The sequence below is a fragment of the Manacus vitellinus genome, unplaced genomic scaffold (genome assembly GCF_001715985.3).
Source record: "Manacus vitellinus isolate BGI_N305 unplaced genomic scaffold, ASM171598v3 scaffold_28_pilon, whole genome shotgun sequence".
Taxonomy (NCBI): Eukaryota; Metazoa; Chordata; class Aves; order Passeriformes; family Pipridae; genus Manacus; species Manacus vitellinus.
In genome coordinates, this window is record NW_021940122.1 from 9,130,373 (window position 1) to 9,154,445 (window position 24,073).

The following is a 24,073-nucleotide window of genomic DNA, read 5'->3' on the forward strand; positions in this document are numbered from 1 at the left end:
AGCACACAGGCTGCTTGATTTGCAGAACTTTGATGTAGGTTGACAGAAGGATAAAATAAAATCCTATCCCTAACACAGAGAAAACTGGAGGCAGAGGGGAGGATGGGAGGGTTTGTTTTGAAAGCATTAACAGGACCAAGATATGAAAGCAAATGGAGAACACTGAACAAAACACAATTAAAAGATATGCTTTGCAGTGTGCTTAAGAGACTGATACTGTACTGAAAACCCTTATATTTGTAAATTCTTTAACCTAGTACAAAGCATCCAATCTCAGCTTAGATCATCCAGCCATAGTTTCTGGTAGGAGCTGGTGTTTGATGTTTTGGAGACAGCAGCAATGCATTCTGGAATACAAGCGTGACAAATGTGGAACCTCTCTCCAGAGTAACGTAATGCTGGTTGTAACAAAACAGACTGCAGTGCAAAACCTCACTAAGACTATGACACAGCCATAATATACTTGGACTCTTAAAATACTTGGACTCTTCTACATGGTTGCAACTGTGCTGAGGGACAGATAATAACGAACTTGGCTAAGTATTCTGAACCTGCCTTAACTATCTTCCACTTGATGAATACAGGCATCTCAACAGATCTCTTCCTCCAAGTACTTCGTCTCAGTCTCTTGCATCTGGAGCGAAACTGGTTTTCACCTGCAAAATAAAGCTTATCCAGCCCCCTTTGTCTCTTCCTTTGCTCTTTCCTCATCTGGTTTGGTTGTAGTCAAAATATTTCATTACTGTCTTGTTATCTTTAATGTTTATTCTCATCTCTGAAACTGGTTTTGAGCTGTTTCCAAAGACTGCTGGAGCGGTAGCAGGGAAGCAGAGGAGCTCTCGGGGGCTGTGGACTACTGATAACAGTAGGAGTCATGACCAGTGGATTCTATTTCCATGCCTAAAACTCATGACCTGTATAATGCTGAATGCATCTCTAAACTGTGCATCTGATTCAGCAGCTGTGAAACAGCAGTAACTGTGTGCAGCCCCTTAGTTTGCAAGAAATCACGACAATCAATTTGAAGTGTTTCAGTACCACAAGAATAAAGTGGTTACAAAGGAAAAATACACAAAATTAAATTAGAGATAATTAATACAGTTACCTGTGTTGCCTCCCAGCCCCACTGCCTGTACTTGGGATCATGGGTGAATCTCCACATATACCAGTAGGTCTCAATCACTTCTGGCCTTAGGATATAATACTTCTCATTCTGCCGCACTGCCACTGCCTCTACACCACCATCAAATTTGAATGCTTCTGGGCCCAGCTTTAATGCTGCAGAGGAAAGAAAAAAAAAAAAGTAAAGAAGAGTAAGAAAAATTTATTCCATACCAATCTTTGCAGGAAGGATGGGTAGGAGACTGCTATATCCCAAGCTTGTGAGAAAAACAGAAACTAGCTTGTCTTTAAGCAGTCTCATAAATATTTCCTATTGTTGAGGCCTATAATTTTTCTTATGAATAATTTATCCAATTCCTGTGAGAAAACTACCTATTTTGACAAGACTACAGTAATCTTCTTCAAAAATAATGAAATGCTAAGAATATAAACACAGTAACACATTCGATTACAGGATAAAATTCAAGTGACCGACACCAGTTCTTTACAAGCAAAAGGGAAAAAAAAAAAGGTCAACAGAGGTTTTGATGTCCTTTGATCCCATCTAGCACAGCAGGACAAGATCTTGGAACTAAACCAGGTAGCACCATCCCAAATAATCTGTATCTTTACCTAAGCTGTTGGTTTAAGGAAGTGCTGCAAGGCCACTGTAACTGATATGTTTCATGCTGTGATTCTCAAGTTTAAGGTTTATAACTGGGCAATGAAGTCTTAACTACACCTGAAAATAAATCTCCAAACTATGAGATTCTCTATTTCAGCCCTTAAAGGAAGTTGTAAAGGTCTTGTGCCAGCATCTGGAAGACTATTCATATAAAAACAAGGTACCTGTAGAAAAACTGTCTATAATAAGAAGTTGCAATCATATATGTATTTTATTATACAGCTACATATTATTCCTCAAATCCAACATTAATAATGCACTTTTATCTACAGCTGCACCTCACCTTTTGTTTTGGCAGAGAATTTTTAAGGCACTGAACTCTGAAGCTGCACTCCAGCTAATTAACTGTGTAATTCCTATGGGCTAGAGGTTCAAATTAGCCATTGTCTCATGGGTCTGAAAGGGGAACCTTAGAATACTACAATGAAAAATGTGAGCAACTCCCAGTGCACGCCCCAGCAGAAAATCTCCAAAAGAAGTTCCTTAACTTTCTTGTTTCAAGGGAGTATGGTGCTGGATGCCAAAAGAAAAAAGCACCATGTGTTTTCAGCCACATACACTCCATCAAGAAACGCTTAAGGTACTTCTTTCAAAATGGACCACTTTATCAGTTTCAGTACAAAAATTACACAAATTTCACTGCAAAATGATAGGTTAGATACAGAGTTCTACCTATCCAAAATTAAGAATATAAGAATGGTCATACTAGACCAGATGGAGTTCTTTCTGTTTCAGAATTATGTTTCCAACAATGCCCACCATCAGACATAGATGGGGAAGTGGAAGAACAGGGGCAGCATATGAGATAGCTTTTTCTAGCTTTCCTACCAGTCTCTAAGTTTTTGAGCTCGAGGCTTCTCCAAAACTAGACATATTTTTTTTATGTGGTCAGTAATTCTTAATAGATTTATTTCTCAAGTACTTATCTGATGTGCCCTTAAACCTGTCCCTTTTCCACATTGAATAATACTATCCAATTCTGCTGTGACTTGAATGGAAACTGTTCCAAGCCTTTAGTTTTTCTTCCTGCCTTTCTCCACAACTCTTCCAATTCTATTATATCCTTTGTAAAATGAGAGGACCAGCCTGAATATAGCAAAAAAAGTGCAGCCAAGATGAATACAGTGACATAATGACATCTTCTATTTTGTTCTTTCTCATTTTGTTTTTCCTGAGCTGACATTTTCATAATCTCAAGAGCAATTTCCCAAATTATAATGGTCAGTTAACAGCTCATCATTTAATATGTGAGGTTAGAAATAATTTTTTCATAGGTTCTTCACTTTATATTTAACTACACTGAATTTAATTTAGTAATTTATTATGCAATTATTCAACCTCAAAAGGTCCTTGTGTAGTGCTTTCTTTGTTATTATTGGCACATGTACCTTACTGTTCATGGTCTTTTCTGATAATTTATATATGTATATATATTATTTATATACATATTAAAATGTAAATATACTATACATTTACACACAGGTGTATTAATATACTGTACTTTTATAAACATTTAACACATAATGTATATAAATACACTATACATTTTACACATCTATACACATATGTGTATAAACATGTATCAAATATATCAAAGTACCACTGGTTAACCACCATTTATCCATTGCAAGGGCAGACTATTTACCTCTACCCTGTTTGTTATACTATACCCATTTTTTTACCTCCATGCAGGTACTTTCTGCTTATGCAGCAGCTGCTTAACGTCCCTAACAGGCCTTAGTAAAATACTTCTGAAAAAGCCTTTTGGAAATCAGGTAAACATGACAACTACTTTACTCTAATCCGCCAAAGCAGCTGGATTTCAGGCAGTTCTGGTGACGCATCATCTACAGAAACTGTGATGCCTTCTCTTGCTTGTAGCCTGTTTGTGCATTAAATCTTTAATTATTTACTCATACCTATGTCTAATGCTATTGGGCACTATCTCTGTACTTTTCTTCAGGTGTTTATTTCACCAAACTCTTTTATGAAGCTTTCCAAAGGCACTATATCCCCTTGCTAACCTGTTGTCTATCTCTCCATCAATCTTACCATCCGAGGAGATGAGGCTACCTAGGTAACTAAACATGATCACCAGGTATATACTGCAGTTTATTATAAGCATCCTAGGAAGACACAAGAAAGGACAGCTCTAGTTGGTTTCTCTTAAGAAAAGAGCTGCCTATCCCCAGCACAGTCTCAGCACCTTTCTGTCTCTTCTGGGGATGCTAAATTGGGCAAGAGTTCTCCCAAGTCCATAGGAAAAACAGATCAACTCTCCCCTTTGCTGGCTGAAACATAAACCTATCAGCTGAACCAGGATGACTGTCTTCCCTCTGAAAGAGGTTTTTTTCTGCAATCATCTAGTTCTGTCATTAAAGTGTACAATTAAATCTCAAATCCTGCTGTTAAAGCATAATGAAGAAGTTGACATTTTGCACATGTAAGTTCTTTATTTTCTTTGAAAAATCAGTCCAGAAAATAAAAACCAAAACACCCAAACAAAAACAATCCACATTCCTGGGACTGCCTGACTGAACAAAAGAAAATGAGGGCATTGCAAATTTATAGCTGTCTGTATAACTTTCAGTCTTGCTTGCATGTTCCTATAAGGTCATTAAATATGTAATCAAAACTTTTATCTCCCCCATCTTTTGACTTATTTAGGATACAGAATAAGCATCTGAAGGAATAAAATTAGGTCTACTTAAACAACTGTAAATTTAGCATTGCTTATTTTTAAATGTCGAATTAAACATTTAAATGCAATTTTTCAGAATGCAACAATAGCTACTATGTCCTTCCTTTGTTCTTAAGTATCCTCATATTTTTTTTTTAATGCTGTTGCTACCCAAATAAAATTATCACTTGTGTGACTGAATTATTTAAAAAGACAGGCACCTATACAATGATACAATGGAATACTCTGAATAAATACATGAATTCTTATCTTAAATTGCTTGAGTTTTAGTTACCATTACTTCTACTGCGAAGTTATTTCAGAAGCTCACTTCTCTGATGGCTACACATAGCCATTTCCATCTTCCAACCTACATTTATTCATGGTGAGCTTAAAAATCTTGCTCTTGTTACAACTGTGATCTTTTATATCTTAAAAAACAACTATTTCTTTTCAGTGTTTACCCTTGAGATGACAATAAATTTTGTCCCTTCTTTGGTATTATTTTTCTAGCCTGAGCAGGCTGATCTGTCTTAATTTCCCCATTGAAAGATACAAGCTCTGTCACTTTAATTATTTTTTTGGTCCTTCTCCTCACTTGTTCTGTTTGAAATTCAGATTTGTACAGAGTATTCTGGGTGACAAATTACACATGCCTTCTAAGGCAGTCTTAATATTATCTAATCTCTGCTGAAAATTCTCCCTCTGATACAGACTAGGACTGCACTGGTATTTTTCGACTCCCAGTTCAGAGAAAAGAGCTCCTGCCTTTTTCTAGTGAACTTATTTCTGACAGTCCAGTTCTCAAAATCTTCCTGCTTACTGTTCTGAGACTCTTCCATTTTAATTATGTCTTACAGCTTTATAGTCACTCTAAGTGCAATCAGCACACTTCAACTTTATGCATCAAGGTCACTACTAAAGACATAAAACAAACCTGGTCCAAAAGACTGACCTTCAGAAACTTCCAGCCCAACAAGGAAGTCTGATATTGCTTTCTCACTAGTCAAGTCTTTGGTCTTCTCACAGTCTGTATACTAGTTTTCATCCTCTCTAGTTCAATTGTACTTACCCAGAATGCACTATTACTAAAACAGTAAAAGGTATATTTATAAATTTTTCACTCTATATAACTGTAAGAACAATACACATGAAACAAAACGCCCTTTATATCTGTGAGGACAAGAGCTCACACAAATTGCTTCCTCCCTGTATCCTCCCTGTATCCGAAGATATAACCTATCTTGGCTGACCAACCCAAAAATAAGGATAAACATGCATGAAGGAACCATATTAAAGTCTCGTTTTATGTTTACTCACTACGATGTAGAGTAGAAGTAAATACACAGATGTTAAAATTTATACTGGTATAAAACTAGAGCATCTTAGATAAGGCATAGGTCCATAACAAATCCTAAAAATAATTACAACAGTTGCTGTATTCCAGCTATTGAAATAACTAGATTAACAACAGATCTTACTTGTCCTGTCATACGACTCATGACATGTATGTGCAATTTCAGCTCCAAGCTGCAAATAATGTCCAGCTTTATCATCTCTGGAACCATCTGCTCCAAGGGCAAACATTCCCCCTGCAAAACAGGTCAAATGGCCCATCTTTCTTTCAAGATGCCCGTTCTTCCACTCTCCAATGAAGGTCAGTCCTCCATTGGACTTTCTGATGAGATGTTTTTCTATGGCCTACAAAAAGATTAAGAGAACTTTCAAATATTGTTTCACATGCAAGCTTTACATATTAACTCTCCTTCAAAGAACAAAGTACTGTGTTCAAAATGAAAAAAAATTTTCTCCTTCTTTCAAATTCACTTTGAGCAAATTCACTTCTGAGGAACAAAGAATATAATTTCAATGCACACAGAAAAACACCCTAACTGCTAACAATGTTAATGAAATCAAACATAGGAAAATCACAGCATAGATAACACTGTACTTTTAGTTGAGAATTCAGCACTTATTTTATGGCTCAAACAGTATTTGTCTACCTGTTACTTCTGAGAAGTACCCTTTTGTTCCTCTGTACACTCTGTGCCTACTCAGAAAACACAACCATGTTGGAAACTTTTGATCAGCAACATATGTAAAGGCAGCACCTGTACACTCAGTCAGTGACAGGAATGCACCAGCCACCTTCTGGCTTCTCCAAAGCAGCTCACTAATTACACATGCTCAAATGATGGGTGAGTATTAGAGCTGCTGTTCACAAAAAACATCATTTTATAAGTGAGGCTACTGCTGGTTTCTTTTTGCACAGTTGTACCAATATATGTTGTTGCTTGTGACTTAAAAATTGTTATACTTCTCTTAGTAAGAGGAATAGCTGATCTAACTTTCCAAAGGTTGAAAACTAGATGGAACAAAATTTGCTTAAGCCTCTTTCAGAGAGGTTCACAATTCCCCCCAATCTGCTGTAGTACTTACTATGTTTATCATTAGACACTCAAAAAGGCAATGAAAGAGAAGTGCTGGTCTGCATTCCTGTTGGGTTAATTTCTTCACTAATACTACTGACAGATCCGAAGTTTGTGCTTATGGCAGGATCCAGTGAGAAGAAAGTGGAAATAACTGACAGAGCTGAAATCAATAAATCTCTAACAGCAGACAGTGGTTTTCTAACCATCATGCAAATTGGCATTAAGGACTGGCATGATATCATAGCTTCTGCTGCTAGGGAGCCTGATGTGGTTAACTGTACAAGCCTCATTTGTTCTCAAAGTACTGGTACAGGAAGTACTGGATCTGCTGAAAACTGCCACTGAAAAGGATACTCAGATCTGTAAGCATTAACTCTGTTGATTCAATTATCCTAGACTGTGACAAAACTGACATTTTTTGACCATATGGTACTTAGAAGTTGAGTCCTCTTTGAAGGAAAGCTACTTTTACTATGAGGAGCAAGAGGGAATAAAAATGTATGAATTATTTATTTCCTAGAGGAAAACATTTTTTGTGAAATTCCCTTTTGAATTGTATCTTTTTGTAATTTCATAACTGTTGAGGAGTAAATGGTTGCAGAAGCTTTTCCAGTGGGACAAAATTGCTGTAGTTAGCACCAGGAAACCCAGCAAAGGCCACATTTATACACTTGTCCATGAGCTACTCCTTTACTCCAGACTTGCTTTCATGGTTTGACAGAAGAACACGTTCCAGGTGCGAAGTGCCACTCTTCTGAGCAGAGAACACAACTTCTGAACTTGAAGATCACGGTCTTGTAGAAAGGGGAGTTTTTGAAATCTGAAAATCAAGTTCTATCAAAGGAGGTTTAGGTTGGATATTAGGAAAAGGTTCTTCACCCAGAGGGTGGTTGGGCACTGGAACAGGCTACCCAAGGAAGTGGTCACAGCACCAAGCCTGACAGAGTTCAAGAAGCATTTGGACAAGACTCTCAGGCACATGGTGTGACTTTCAGGGATGGTCCTGTGCAGGACTAAGAATTAGACTAGATGATCCTTCTGGGTCCATTCCAACTTAGGATATTCTGTGATTCTGTGCAAGACCTGAATATTCTCTATCTGATGTTCATGCTTTCTGTGCTTTTTATGACTACAAAAATAGCATTTTCTGAGTTGACTTGCAGCCATACTTGCCATTTTGTGACAGTCAAGCACACTGCTGAATCTTTCCTTTAGCTATCCTAATGCTGTGCAATAAGAAAGGGTGAGGATCAAATTTGTGAGCCTAAGAGATGAGACTACTGAAGGTAGCAGATCAAAAGAAGCTCCCTTATCCTCCAGCTGATGTGAGAAGGAGAAAAGACAGTTGAAACCAGACTAGAGGGGAGGTGAACACAATGGTGAAAGCAAAGTTAAGAGGCCCACTCTCAATTTTTATCACCACAGAAAATTCCCAACAGGTTTCACAATTTCAGCTTCTATCACAACTGTGAATATATGTACCAGGACATTCCAATGAAGTGTCCTTTACAGTGGAAGACTGCATTAATGTTATACAGCACAGAGATGTTACAGATATATAACTTGTTTGTATTCTTGTTACAAAGTACATGGTGACCTGGATAAGGCTTCATATGCCATGGATCAGAAATCATGACATCTGAAGAACAGATGTTGTACTTTTCTTCTTCTTAATACCTCTGAGGAATGAGATATCACTGCCCATTGCAAGACTTGAGAGTGAGGTTATGGTTGTCCATCTTCCACTCACCTCCCCATAATACGCTAAGAGAGTGAAGAGTGGCTGGACAGAAACACTCTTTTAGACTGGTGGGTGCTGAGAACATTTCCAGCACCGTGGGAGGAATGTGTTCTATACCATTCCCCTTCTGCTTGCACAAACGACGCAAAGAGCTTCTGCTCCACATTTTGAAAAACCAAGAGTAAGAAGTGTTAGCTATGGAGGAAGACCTAAGTTATAGGCAAAACCAAAAGAATGGTAAGGGAATGGGCTCTTAAAAATATTTTAAATAAAAATTCAAATTGCAATTACACAAAGCAAATCCTACTTAATAACTCTTTGCCCATGTCTTTCAGTGTCAAGAAGGACCTGGGAGAAACACAAATCCTGAAAGAGAATTATGTTCCACAACGTATAAATCAGCATAGTTCGTGCAGATTCAAATGTACAGAAGTGGGTTTAGCTGAGAAAAAGCCGAAGAAACCATCTGATGCTTGGACTGCAGGTCATATCACACATGAAGTGGGAACAGCTCAGCTCTTCCTCCCTCCTATCCACAGTGTGTTTTCACCGGATCCCAATCCTGTTTCGCTCTGTCTCCCTTCAGAGACAGAGATTTGCCCATACAAAAGGTTTGCAAGATGGCTTACAGTGAAGAGGATGAAAGGGAAAGTTTATTTCCTCTAAAAGTGCTCACAGTTTAAGAATCTGAATAAAATATTTCAACAGTAACCAGAATGGATTTTAAACATCAATTTCTAAACATTTTTAAACCCATACGACCCATTAAAAGTAGCTTATTAAAAGTATTCAACTAATGTTTTGAACTAGTAATGATGACTTTAACAAACCCTGGAAAGCTAGGGAAGTTCAAAAGAACTGGGGAATTGCTGAAGCTTTATCAGTATTTTAAATAGAAAATAAAACAATCATATAAAATGAATTATGTAATTTCAAAAATAAACATTTGATTGATACGTGTATGCTGATAGTGGGAATATTAGAAATTTCAGGAATTTTCTTGGCATTTTACAATATATTAGTCCTAAACAAATTCAAGGCAGCACATACAAAGTGGACTAAAAGTTTGCTTGCTAGAACAGTTCAAAGTAAAAAAACAAAATCATGAAAAAAATCCTCATCTCATGAAGATTCTACAAAGGTACTTTTATTCAACACTGGGCAGCATTTCTAACAACAATCTGCGAGAAAAATGCTAAAAAGAATTTGGAGATGACACAAAAATTGATACAGCTATAGATAGTGATAAAGAAAAAGTCAGTCCTGTAAAATCATTCAGACCGGGTGACAAAACAGGTTTTGCCTGAACAATGTGTTGTAATAGAGATAAGGTCAAACACTGAGGAACTGGGAATGTAAATCACAGTAGTAGGAAAGCAGTAAATCAATGACTATAACCAGCTTCAGAATAAAGCAACTGGAAAGTGCATGATGGTGTGAGGCAAAGGTTAAGAGTGTAAACACAGCTCCTAGTCAGACAAAGAGGAGAAAACTGAGAAGAAATCAGGTAATAACAGATTAGAAGAACCATTACTTGTTGTCTCCATACTGAAGACCCTGGAAAGTATGTAAAAAGCTTAAAAAATAACTCAAAATCTGTTTTATACTGTGAGACTAAAGAAAATAACGCACTTTTTCTCCAGGAGAGAATGACTATTATACCTCTGATAGTAACCAGCTACATGATGCAGATAACACTTTAAAAGTGTTAGGAAAGGAAAGGAAAAAGTTCAAGTAACTCGAAGTCAAATATAATCAAACTCAGGTCAGGAATAAGACATATTACATCTTCAAAGTAATTTTGTCCTAGAACTTTCACTATATGTCTTTTAAAATGGTCATTTTGAGAACTCCAAGAACAGGTGATTTGCTTTAGGAGACCGACTGTACTAAAACTAAGTTTGAAAACCTTGTGTTGAAAAAAACCAGGGCATGCACAGAGTATGGAACACATCAAGCACCAACCACACTTCTGCACTAGGACAAGACTACATGGTCCCTGCTGCTACCACAGCAAACTTGCCTAAAATTAGCTTAGTTACGCTCTACACATCTTAACTGTACCTTAGGCACAGCGGCATAACGGGCATAAGAGAAGCTGATGAGAGAAGATGCCTGGGTGTGGGGAAACTGAGAAAGTAAGAGCTGGGCAGCATAAAGCTCAGAGCCACCACAAAAAGGCCCCCACCCCAAATCCTACTGAACGGTGCTGCAGTACTGCCCTGTTTGGGCAAGCACTACTTGATCTGTGAGAGGGCACAAGACCATATCACAAAAGAACCATAGAGTAAGGAATAGATATGAACTACATTTTACAAGGTAAATATAGAATGTAATATGTAAATGCCTTAGAAAATAATAAAAAGAATAAAACAATTTGGGACTTCAAACTCCTAGAACGATTCTGAACACTGGAGAAAAATTACTTGGCCGTTCTGCACATATCTTAGGGTTGCCAGATCTCTTCCTAATAAACTATAGCTTGGGCTTTTATATTATACCATTTTGGACAAGCTGATTAATTTTAGTACAATAGTCTGCATCAGATGTATTCCACAATAATACTTTTTAAACTCTCAGAGTGAAAACTAGTATTATTCATCACTTGATTTCTTAAAACTTACATAATCAAAACAAGTCCTGTGGCTGATAGTGGGGTTTTTTTTGCTTAGTTGTTGGGGTTTTTTTTTTGGGGGGGGGTGTATTTTTTAATTTTTAAAATCATTAAAAATGGTTCCACTGTATTGGAAAACTCGATGAATTATAATCACCTCAATTGCATCGTCGTACATTTTTCTTGCCTCCGTGTCCATCTTGTCTGACATAAGCCAGGCTTTCAATAAATATTCATAAAAACTGTCTCCCAGCCCGCCCACGGATGTGTGATCTGTAGAAGGGAAAGAGGGAAAAGAACAAAAAAAATGTTGAAGTTGTTATGTAATAGCACCTTAATTTATTCAGAACATAAACTTATGTTTTTAAGGCCTACTGCTGTAGAATTAACATTCTAAGCCTGTTTAGCAGGACAAAGCTACACTGCACCCTATTCCCCCCAAACTTACTTCACAGGCATGGAACCTGCTGCATGTGTTCACTGTTTGTCATTCTGCACAGGGGGCTAGCCCTCACATAAAAAACGTACTTTAACCTCTAGTTTTACTTCCTTCCAAAGAACCTAACTGTTCTGTTGCTAGGGTTTGGGGTTTTATTTTTTTTTTTTAATGTATATGTCAAAAATGTATGTAGAAAAACCCCTCAGATCTCTTTATCCAGGGTGTAACCAGGCTACATGGCTGGCTAAAAACTGCCATGAACTACATAGAATCCAACCCTTCCAGGAGCTCTTTATTTCTAACAAGGTAGTTACTTGACAGACCAATGAAGTCCTCAAATTAAATGTTCTTATTGGAGCTATTTCAGTCAAAAGGGAGGCAAACTGTCTTTGCAGTGTACAACACAGGACCTGCTCTTTTTCGCCATGCCCGAGCAACCACGCGGAGCCACACTATGTGCAACAGGGTAAAGCTGCTTGACTATTAGAAGTCACCATTACCAGCACTGGACCTCCTGACACACAGATTTTGGTTTTGTCCTCTTTTTTTTTCTTTTTCTTTCGAGGTTGCCTTTCACAAGTAGCATCATTGCTATTCTGTGCTGACAGACCACATGAGATCAATCAACCTACACTTCTCTTTGGGTGAACTATCCCCACTGATGGTCTGACAGCCTCAGAGTTTCTTTTCCAAACAGGATAAGCACTCCCTAGTACACCCTTCATTCAAAAAGCAGCACACTCCATGAGATTTAATAAGTGACTCCAAACAGAACACACATAACCTTTTCTTTCCTAATGTTACACCCCTCAAAACACTGGCACAAGAACACAAGAACTCTACTGAAGCTAGACAAGGGAAATGTTTAACGCCAACACTGCCACAATGCCAGAAATTCACTGCCCTAAGCATGACTGTTTCAGTCATGCAACTTGCCTTTTACTGCATGAAGGAAAGATATGATACTTCCTTTTAAAAAAGACATGATACTTCCTTTTACAAAAGACCTCAAAAAAGTATTCTTTGCAGTCTTTCTAGAATAAAGGTGCTAAAGAGGTCGAAACTCTCCTTCTGTTCTTTTTCTCTTCAAGCACCATCCTGCCCCAGTATGTCGGCTTGTCTCTGAAGATGTGAGTAGGAGGATAGAGCTGGTAGGTGCTGCTATCCTAACTCTTCTAGCTGCCTCTTGGCTCCTCTCCTACTTACAAATGGATTTCTAAACAAAAGAAGGAGCAAATGGAGAGCCAGTAGCTTCCCATTTAGTTTCAAGTTGTGAATTTGAAGCAAATTACTTCATGCCCTTCTCTTATACCTCAGAATCTCCTCGACTGCCTTTTCACACCCAGTTACTCAATGATTATGAGTTTTCATAAGCTTTCTAGCTCTGAGCCATAAAAGGACATTCAGGTCATGAGTCACTTTCTCACACAAACGCAAGGGCTAGAAATTACTGTTTCAATGTACAGTTACATCCTTAAGTAGACACAAGAACTACGGGCCTGTGGTTTTCAGAAAAAAAAAACAACACCACAAACCATCACAAGACTTCAAAGCTACGACTCATGTTAGCACTACTCAGGGGCTGTCTTCATCAGAGACATTGTTTAAAACTACTTCTGTTAAGCTGCTGCGTCCCCAGCTGAGCTCTGTCACTTGAGTCAGCGCTGCTCCTTGGCCAGATTTCTTTGACAGATGCACTCAGCCCCCAAGGAGGACAGGGTTGTTGAACCCTCAGCAGGGTTTGTCTTGTAGCAGCTCCAGCTGGGTTCAGGGCAGGAAAGAGCAGGAAGATGAGTGAAAAAGGTTTATTTTCTAAACAGAGAAATCCATACTCCAGATGAGTTTCCAAAGCCAATTATCAGTAACATGCCCCATTTCATGTCTACTTCTTCAGGCAGTCATTTGAGAACTGTCCCTCTCCTGTCAGTAGCTCTTCCTCTCCTTCACATTGTCTCCAGCTGGGATGGGGCAACCCCAGATGTATGTACAGACTGAGATGTTGGAAAGCAGCACTGTGGAAAGGGACCTGGAGGTTCTGGTCAGTGGCAAGTTGAATATGAGTCAGCAGTGCCCTGGCAGCCAGGAGGGTCAACCATGTCCTGGGGGGCATCAGGCAAAGCATTGCCAGTGGGCCAAGAGAGAGGATTGTCCTGCTCTGCTCTGCACTAGTGCAGCCTCACCTTGAATATTGTGTGCAGTTTTGGGCACCACAATATAAGGAAGATATTAAGCACTTGGAGAGCATTCAAAGGAGGGCAAAGAAAATGGTGAAGGGCCTTGAGGGGAAGCCATATGAGGAGAGGCTGAGGGCACTTGGTCTGTTCAGCCTGGAGGAGACTGAGGAGAGACCTCACTGTGGTCTTCAACATCCTCACGAGAGGACGCAGAAGGGCAGGCACTGATCTGTTCTCTGAGGTGACCAGTGACAGGATCTGAGGGAATGGCCTGAAGCCGAGTCAGGGAAGGTTTAGGTTGGATATTACCCAGATTTACCCAGAGTGTAGTTGGGTATTGGAACAGGCTCCCCAGGGAAGTGGTCACAGCACTGAGGTTGCCAGAGTTCAAGAAGCATTTGGATGACATTCCCAGGCACATGGAGTGATTCCTGGGGATGGTCCTGTGCAGGGCTAAAGGTTGGACTCAGTGATGACTCAGTGATCTTCGTGAGTCCCTCTGAACTCAGCATATTCTATAATTCTGTTTCTCATCTTAGCTAAAAATACAGGGACCAGTAGCACCAGGAGACACAGGACTCAGACCCATCCCCTACACAGCTTTTTTTGCACCTTCTTCATGTAGTTCGGAGAACAGAGCTGCACAAGACTCTCAGATACAGATCCCACTCCCACTCAGCAAGTGAGAAACAAACGTGGTAAGAAGCTAACGCCTTCCAAGGGCCTTGCAACTCCCAGTAGAAATGTTTTCCCTACTCTTCTATTGCGTACCTCACTCCAGCTCTGACCTGCCAAAGAGTTTTCAAAGCTCCTCTCTCAGTCAGCAGTGGGCTCCTCCACTCCCCAGCTGATGCCTTTCACAGAGAGACCAGAGGGAAGACCTATCAAAAAGGGAAAAATGATTCTGTTCCTACATTTTGGCAGCAGGAAAGGGATAGATAAAATATTTCTGGTAGTCACATATGATGGTACTTCAACAGAGCTGGTTGCATCAAGATAGAGCCATCTTTATGTCCCTGTCCCCCTTCCCTTCTGCAAAAATAGTCAAAAGAGGATGGACATGAAAAGGAAGCCACAGCAGCAGGTGAACTAGGGTTTAAGCACAACAAGTTTTCCAACTTCTGCAGATGCATTAACTGCACCCTGGCAAGGTCTTCTTCAGGTCTTCTGCTAGTGTCTGAAGGTGTTGCTAAAGCAAGAATCTGCTACATTTTGTAAGGATTGTAGGTAGAAATGACTGAAAATTAAAATACTTTTTGTGACAGATTGTGGTCTTTGACAACTTGCTCTCACCTAGAGTGGAAATGCTAAAGAAATATTTTCCAAGATTCCTTAGCATATATATAACTGGTGAAAACTGCAGATTTGAGTCATCACATATGATTCTCTCCTAAAAACAAAGCTCTCTACCCAAACTTCCCAGGAAGGTCCAGGGTGGTTATCACTTTCTCCTGCTATTTGAGCTACAGTTCAGATAGATTCAAAGATTTAACTGAACAAAATGTTTTGCTCAGAAAAATGTTTTGCATATAAAATAGACTGAAGTTTTCAAACTGGCTCTAACCTTACATGTCAATCCAGAGTACTAAAAAGGAACAATTTGTGATTTGAGTAACTGAGCTTCAGTCATCGTCTTGGCACTGAGCAGTCCTCAGTAATCAGTTGAGAAGGTAAGCATTAAGTTTAAAATGTTTACAAGCATTTTGAAAAGTTAAAAATGGATTTGTTTTTTCATATATTTGATCTACAAGAATTAATTAGCTCTATGTTACTTAAAGTTATTTTGAAGAACTGTTTCACAGTGAAATCCTGAAGCAACATTCATTGCAGATTAAGACAAATATAGGAAAAAGAACAGAAGCATGAGGGCACATCAAATACGGCAGAAGCCACATGTATATGTTCAATGTATACATTTTTAGAACATTCATTCCTTCTAATCAAGACAAATTAAGATATTTTCTTCATACCTATTTTTTCAAATGAAGGCCCAGATGACTGGGCAAACATAAAAGGATTCCAAGTGAAAGATTGCTTTGGAAGTGTAATTTTAAAAAACACAGCAGCTATAGTTGGAAAGAATAGCTTCAACTTTTGCAACCAAAAGCAATTACAAGAAGCCCTGTATTTTTTTTTGGTTTGTCACACTTGAAAGCATATTGTGTGCAAACGTCTGCAGTCAGTCTGTTTGTACAGTCCTTCTTGCCAGAAAGAAACAAATAAAACCTTAATAGAAAGACAATGATATTTAAAGTTCATAGCAACATTTTTGCTCATCTACTACAAAGGCTTTACATCCTACTAAATATTGGCATTTTTCTTCTTAATAAACAGCACGCAATTGTAAACAAAAAAAAACCCCAAACAACAAACCAATCAATCTCGTAGCAATATTTTAATGAGTTTTTAATGCAATGATGAAAGATTTATACTTAGTCAAATATATGCCAAAAATCACATCCATCTCTTTCCAACAGACTGAGTGGGGGGATCTTCTTTTAAATCCTCACACCATCATTATCTAATGTTCCTAAAGCTAGTTTCACTCCAAATGATCTTATTTGTATCAGCAATCCATTAGCTCACTGCTGACACAGTCTCCTCTGACAAGAAGCAGGACAATAATTTCACAGCAAACCACAGACCTATGCAGCGGGTCAGACGGGGTGTACATACTGTCTGACTGAAATGCCAATGAATCTCAGCCCCAAAGAGGAGGGAGAGTCTCTGCTCTGGTGATTTGTTCTCCGTAAGTAAAATTGGTTCTTTACACATCTGGGGAGACAAAGAAACTTGTTTTTCCTCAGCTAGCTCTTCAGGGCGCAGGCAACAGGACTCCCCCTTCTCAATGACAGGTGAGGCACTAAGGCAGATCTTGCTGTTCTTTCTCTCCAAGACTAATTTTTGGGGATGATTTTAGATAATACTGATACAAGGCATTCACACAGCTCATTCTCCTTTCTTACATATCCAGACCTACCTAATGGCTGTAAATAACTACCTCCACAACAAGCCAGTTTCCAAATGAATGGCAGTGGTTCCCAAGAACTCGGTTATGGATGCAGACTGCAAGTTACCCGCATGCGTCACTTCCTTTTGTTTACAGGGAAAGTTTGGTTCAGTGAGCAATAACATATTTTCCACAACAACTGAAAGCCCCCTAAAGATAACATTAATAACGAGTCCTGCTCTAATGAAGGTCTACCTGCTCTCTAGAGCAAACTCAAGATGTGTAAATTATTTTTAAGCAGATGGCTTTAAGTAGTTAACAGCAGCTTAATGAGGCAAATTAAAAACAGTTCATGATTTGCTAAACCCTCTCTGCTTTGTGCCTTAATTGTTCAATTGTCATTTCTTGGCAAGGAGCAAGAAAAAAGAAAGAAGCCAGGCATTGTTTTAAAAGCAGCACATAATGCCAGAACTGATGCTATAGGCCCAACACCTGAGGGTGAGGCTTTCTGATAGCCCCGAGCAGATAGGGAGTGAGCTACTGCCCCTCCCTGACCCCAGGGCACGTCCTCCTGTCTTTTCATTGCTTCAGAAAGCTTATGCATCACTTACTGCACACAGAGAAGAAAAAAAAGACGTAATACAATACCGAGCAGAAGCATGCTTAGCATGCACAGGCTGCCCTGCTGGAAAGCAGTTCGGTGAGATAACATTGTAGCAGTACATAAGCACAAGCAGGCAGAGATGCAGATCAACTATGCCCATAGTATTTTTAATCCACGAATTGCAACTACAACACTGATTTAATATTTTAAGATACAGACAGATAGAGAACGACCAAGCAAAAAAATTAGAAATTTGGCAATATGTAAAAGAAACTCAAATCTCAGAATTTAAATAGTTAGTTACAGCTCTAAAGTAAAGGAAAACTAACTTAAGCCCGTGCTATACTCCATAGACTGGAAACACCAAAATAAACAAACTACTGATTCATTTCAACAAAAAGAGGAGTAGTACAGAACTACTTTGCAACAAAAGAATGAAGTAATAAAAAGGGAGACTGTTCTTCCTTAAGGATCACAAACTAAATCTTTGACAAAGTGCTACTGTAATAAGTCAGAGAAGGAGTTCAAGAATGGAAAAGTTAAGTGACCATGAGGGAACAGCGAAGTGATTAACCTAATATTAACTTTCATTAAGAAACCCAAACACCCCATCACCAGTAGTTGTTAAGGCCTGTACCAACTGCCCTTACACTGCAGAGCCCTCTTTCTCCGTGCAGGAAACTTTCAAAGATTTTTTTTTTCCTGTTTGTCTTCAGAGTGGCTCTGATTAAATTTCAGTTCAATCTTTACTTCATGTAGTTTGGGCTTAGTGCTCCTCAGCTGCTCTAAATAGGTGCAAGCTCCCCTTCTAATCCTTTAATCCAGAAAGCTGAGGCCCTGGAAATTGCAGCTGCTGCAATTCACAGCAGAAATTCAACCTAAGGATGTCATAAGCCATAGTGGTTGGCTTAAAAGTGCAAACACTTGTAAATTAACTGCAGCAGAGGCAGCCCTGATAAAAAGAGACGAAGGTGCACTTTTTAGTCAGCTATGAACTACTTATCACTAAGGAACATGTCAACAGCATGACATTTTTTCTGAAAACATGTAGCTCGGTTGGTGCTGATAACACTAAGGTTGTGAGTTCAATCCCCCTACGAGCCATTCACTTAAGAGTTGGACTTGATGATCCTTGTGGGTCCCTTCCACCTCAGAATATTCTGTGAAATCTGTGAAGTTCCACTTGCTGAAATCCAAGAAAATTGTAACAGGACTATGTTCAAAGAATGTAAATTAAGAGTGTAATGCCAAGCATTTATAATTGGGAGATGGTTGAATAGACATTGCTTCCCATTCTACTGTCTGGTAATCAAGCAACAAGACAAACTTTGCTCAGCTCCTCCCAACCTGGGGATATCACGCCTGCTCAGCACACACATCTCTAGAGAACGTAGCAGCTGAAATCTAAATACACCATATGGAGAAAGTAGATGTGAATAATCTTAAAAGGCTTGGAAAAATATGGATGGTTCTTGAGTTCCTTAACTATACTCCTTGAAAAAAGAAACTTTAATCTGTGTAGAATCACGTTCCACTTCTAGTTTCATTTAGAAATGGCTAAAGCATTTTTATCAAAATTGTTTAAAAAACCCCAACAAAACAGCTTGGGCCAGACAGAATATTCCAGTTGGAAGAGCTGAAGTCTGGTAGCTACAAGAAAGTGAAAATATAATGACTTAATAGAAAGTATTAAGGACTTAATAATAAGTCCTACCAGTTTGTCATATAATAAAATTAAGAAAAATTACTTCCTAGAACTGTAGGGTTTATCAAGATAAAGATTAAAAATTGTCAAACTTGCACAATTCAAGTGTATGCAAAGACAAAAGAAATAATTTGAAACAGACCAGCAAGTATAACTAGCCCAATTAATACATATATTTAGGCAACTAATGTTGTTAGAATCTAACCACTTCTTCAATACAGAATGTAATTTATGATCCTGTAATGTCAAAGGAATATCCTAATTTGGTATCTTACAACAGACTGTCCTTTCACTCTCAGGAATTCACAGCTGGAACAAATATTTTCTTTTTTTGTATTCAAACTTTCCTGAAACATCAAAACATTCCAGATATTATTTATAATTCTGGAAAGATTTAGGTCATCTCTCAGAAGGCATGTTCACGAATTTAAGACCAATCAACCCATTAAATCAAGTCCACATGCTAAAATTAGAAACATATTAAAACCTTACATTGATGTTTTTACTGAGAAGTAAAGTGGCCTTTTATCACCTGAAGTTGTCTTTTCAAGACTATTACACTCACCCACAAAGCCACCCAAATAAAGCACACCTGCCTCTCTGCAAAGTTTGGAGTCAGTGTAAATCCCACCTGTGCAGGCAGCTTTAACTAAGCTGCTGGGATTTGCAGGGGATTGATGGGAAGTCAGGTACATGTTTATCTCTGATGACAAGGTGGCTGTGAAAAGCAGCTAAAGGGTAGTAACATCACCTACTACAAACAATACTGCTGTAGGCATGTGCCCGAAATGCAAAGAGTCCCTTTCGAATAAGATTTTCTACACAGGGGGATTGACAAGCTCTTAAGGTCATTACAACCTTTAGTTTAGTCACTATAACCTTCCCTGAAGATCTCAACACTCCTCTTACTGATTAAAAAACAAGAACAGGAGAGAGAGAAACCTTTATTAGATTAAATCTAGTCCAACACTCATCTCTACAAAATTAGCTGGCAAAACCACCGTCAACAACTTCACTCTCTCCAAGTTTTATCAAAACCATGGCAGTTTACATATTTACATATGTACGTGTGTATATATATCACACATGAAAGCTGACAGTCAAAAGCGATTCAAGAAGCAAGTACTTACGGATTATACCACATGCAATATAAATCCAGGCTACTCTGCCTGTTTTTTTCTCCTAAACTTCTGTCTAAGTATCTCTTACTTTTCTTCTCACGACAAATGCCTGAAATGGCACACACAGTCAGCTGAAGTTTTGGTCACTCTGTAGGTGCTAGGAAATTGTGCTGATTTTAAGACTTACTCAGTCCATGCTCTATGACTTAGACTGAGCTACCACACCATATGTGCACAGCATTCATCACCATCCCTCGCTTATTTTTGACCATACGGGTTCAAAAAGTGCTATCTGCAAGCTACGTTTTCACATAGACCTCCAAGTTAACTGTCTTCAAAGCCATCAATGTAAACTCTCAAAACCACCCCTAAAACACGTTAACACAGATTAATTTACTGAATTCACAGTGAGGAAAATAAATGTTGAAGCTGTTGTGGGACAAATTTCAAATTCCAGATATTGATGCACTCCTCACCAAGATCATGCTCTAAAAGTATAGTTTAGTGGTACAGCAAAATGAAATATTCATCTTTCCACAGCAATGTATGCAAGCACTTTCAAAACCCAGTTACAACATATCCAAATAATTTCTTTAGAAATTATTTATAGACACTTCTTTTCAAATGCATAATTCATATACATGTTTAACCTTCCAATAACACTAGAATCTTTAACACGCTAAACAAAACTTTTATTTGTTCACCTTTTTCAGCATCTTGCTCAAAAGATCAGTAAAACGCCTTAACATTGTAGTCTTATAAAAGCATATTCCCTGTAATGTACAGTTCTGCTGTATTTCATTAAAACAAAGTTTTAACTGATTATCTTGCTCTTGGTTCCTAATGAATAAACAAATTCCAATGCAGCTTTTTCTTGGAACACAGCTAATTACATTTGTACAAGGTTGTAAAGCAAAAGGGCAAGGGGAATTCCCCAGCAGAGATTACACAGATTATTTTCTATTCTAAACACATGCATGTTCCTAAGAACAGAACATCACAGAATATATTGGAGAACAAAATTAAGGACATCTGCCAATATGGCAAAAAAAATTAAACTGCAAAGAACTGGCCCCTCCTCCTCACCTGCAACTGCATGCTTACTGCTGGAAGTCTAGAAATAATGTTGTATTTAGAAATAATGTATTTATTCATAATGCAATCAAGTGAAAGCAGATTTCAAGTAGAAAAACCCACCTCAAGAAATGCGTATACCAATGTCCAAACTAATCATCACATTGATCACATATCTCCAGTTCTATAACTGACATTCCAACCACAAATCAAAAAAGAAATTTACTTACTAAATCAAATAAATGTGCAAAGATGAAGTCAGGTTGGAAACTACTCTACAACTATTTTTACAATATATAATTATTTTAATTCTGCACCATTTAATTCCTATTTAAGAGAGAGAAAATCTTTTCCTTATGCTGAAGGGGAAAAAAACAATCTGAGAATTAAAGCATTAGAAATTATTATTCAAAAGTCCAAATAGAAGGTAATTATCTGAAGAATTTGGGAAGATACTTTGGAATATATAGGCTTACTTTACTCAATTCCCTTCACTTCCTTTTAGGTTATGGATGTTTTGCAAGAACTTGACATTACATTTTGATTTGTCATGACTCATGGCACTGCCAGTTTCTTAGTGTTGTCTAAAGCAGGTAGGGTTACTACTAGATATAATTTAAGATACTTCTGCTAAGCAATGCATCTAGTAAATAAATAAAGGGGAGGAGGGAAAACGCAAAGAACCTTCAAAGTTAAATGAGAATACTAGCAGCTTCAGCTGGCAAAGACAGGAATTTTCCAACACTAGCATCTTTCTCACTACCTGTAACTACACTATCAACCTGTTAATTTATGCTACAATCATATTTTTATCTGAAATATTTATCTGCGGTATTTCTTTAATGTTCTGAAAGACCACTTCATTCTTCAGCATTATTCACTTCACCTGGTAATTCGCAAGGGTTTTAATCTCCCAGAGAGGCACACGTAAAGACTGAAAGGATTTCTAGCTTATCTTTAAAAATGAAAGCACCAATAACTGATAAATAAATCAGTATTTGGATTCCTATCTCTGCAGCACCTTTGAAAGCTTGCATTCAAGAGAACCACTCTTCCTATATATAGATATAGATATATATACATCTCAATCAGATAGAGTTCATACTGTCAGGGCAATACCCTTCAGCTGACATGCTGATTGTTCTCAGTATTAGCATTCTCATATGGGGGGATATGCAGAATGTGACAGCATCTTCTTCATCAAAAAAAGTCTGCAGATCACAGGGGCCACTAGATTTGGGTGGCAGAGCCTGGAGGCTGACAGTGGGTCACCGAGCCCAAGGTTTATGTGCCAGCAACTGGAAACACCCACATGTGTTTGTTTTTCCCAGTGAATTTAACCCCGAGTGCATGTGTGTATGTGTAGTCCATTAGCAAACTTCCAGCTGGACAGCAGGAGATCTGCATCTGAAAGAGCCAAGCTCTGAGCTGATGGCTGCATAAGAGGTCCAGGCTGCAAGCACAGGTATGGGGTAGACCAGGAGCCCTTGCTCATAACTGAAGGATCCATGAACATGAGGACACTTGTGAAGGGTGCGAGTCCATGCATTTATGTGACAGTGAACATAACGAGAAGGATCAAAACCTGGCTACCTGCAGGTATGTTCTATGTGAGCTGTGGCAGTACAACATGTGGGTGCTACAAAGGCACTGCTGTCGGTGGTGGCCTGTGTGGGCAGCTCAATTAGTGTCCTCTCACCATACGTGCACACCTCTCTAGGACACATTCTCAGCCTCACCACCAGCCAAAGTCCAAATGGGAACTTCAGCAATCGGATAGGGATGGAGAGACCGATACCTGTCTGGGCTTCAGTAGCTAGGAAACAGGAATCACCAGGTCTTGGAGTCTCGTGGATGTAGTGGTTTTCCTAACATCTTTAAGTGTCTTACAAACATTTATATCAAATTTATTTTTAATTTTTCTTTAAATTCTGAACAATAAATATAGACAGACAGTGCTATGTATTTGATACAATCTCTTATCACAAATGAAAATAGATAGGAAGTATTGCTCATGGTTTGTCTATTACCTGCAAGAGTTTAAATTAAGCAGTTCAGTTAATTACCTAGCTCAGCCCAAGAACATTAGCCTAAAACCAGCTGTACAGGCAGGCATAAAAAAACTGGAATAGTTACCCAGTATTTCCACTGATTTAATGACAGTAATTTAAAATAGTTTTTATTGGTTTTCCTACATATGAAAATTGTACCATTTTATCTGAAGTGTAAACCTAATCCAAACAAATTAAATTCACAGAAGCTTTCTCTAAATAGTATTTTAAAATTAGAAGTGCTTGGTTTGGTTTAATTTAAGCATTTATTGTTGAAAATGGAAGACCACCTGAAAAAAATGAAATATGCACATCCATAAAGGTATTTGCTTAGGTTTATTTAAAGGGCAGTCCACAGCACAAACAACTGGGAAACAGAGGATATAAGCTTCTCCCACTGAGCCATCTGGGTTGTGCCTCTACTTACTCTGTAGTAACAGGTGCAGGGAACTGAAAGAAGGTGAGAACATCACCAAAAGGTGCTAAGGTAGTGTGTGTAACAAGGTAGGCTAAATACCTATGTGAATCCTTTTACTATCTTTAAAGGATAGCCATGTACGTGGAAGACACCATTTAAATTTAGTGCACTAAATGCACATAACACATGTGATTGATACCACACTGTCAGGGAGTCCTTGTAAACATGCTGACAGAGTGTCTCTGATCAGGCTTTTAACTTAGACTACTTGCAAATCTGAGCAA

The 24,073-nt window shown here is 38.4% G+C and overlaps 1 protein-coding gene across 1 annotated transcript in view; it reads right to left on the reverse strand.

Annotated features, from left to right (window-relative positions):
- Nucleotides 1-24,073, reverse strand: part of MAN1A2 (mannosidase alpha class 1A member 2) — a 133,913-nt gene that overhangs the window by 13,647 nt on the left and 96,193 nt on the right. The window contains exons 9-11 of the mRNA XM_018074517.2: nt 11,411-11,526; nt 5,948-6,167; nt 1,106-1,278 (exon numbers count right to left, since the gene is read on the reverse strand). Coding sequence (XP_017930006.1) covers nt 1,106-1,278; nt 5,948-6,167; nt 11,411-11,526 — 509 coding nt within the window. The remainder of the gene's footprint in view (nt 1-1,105; nt 1,279-5,947; nt 6,168-11,410; nt 11,527-24,073) is intronic.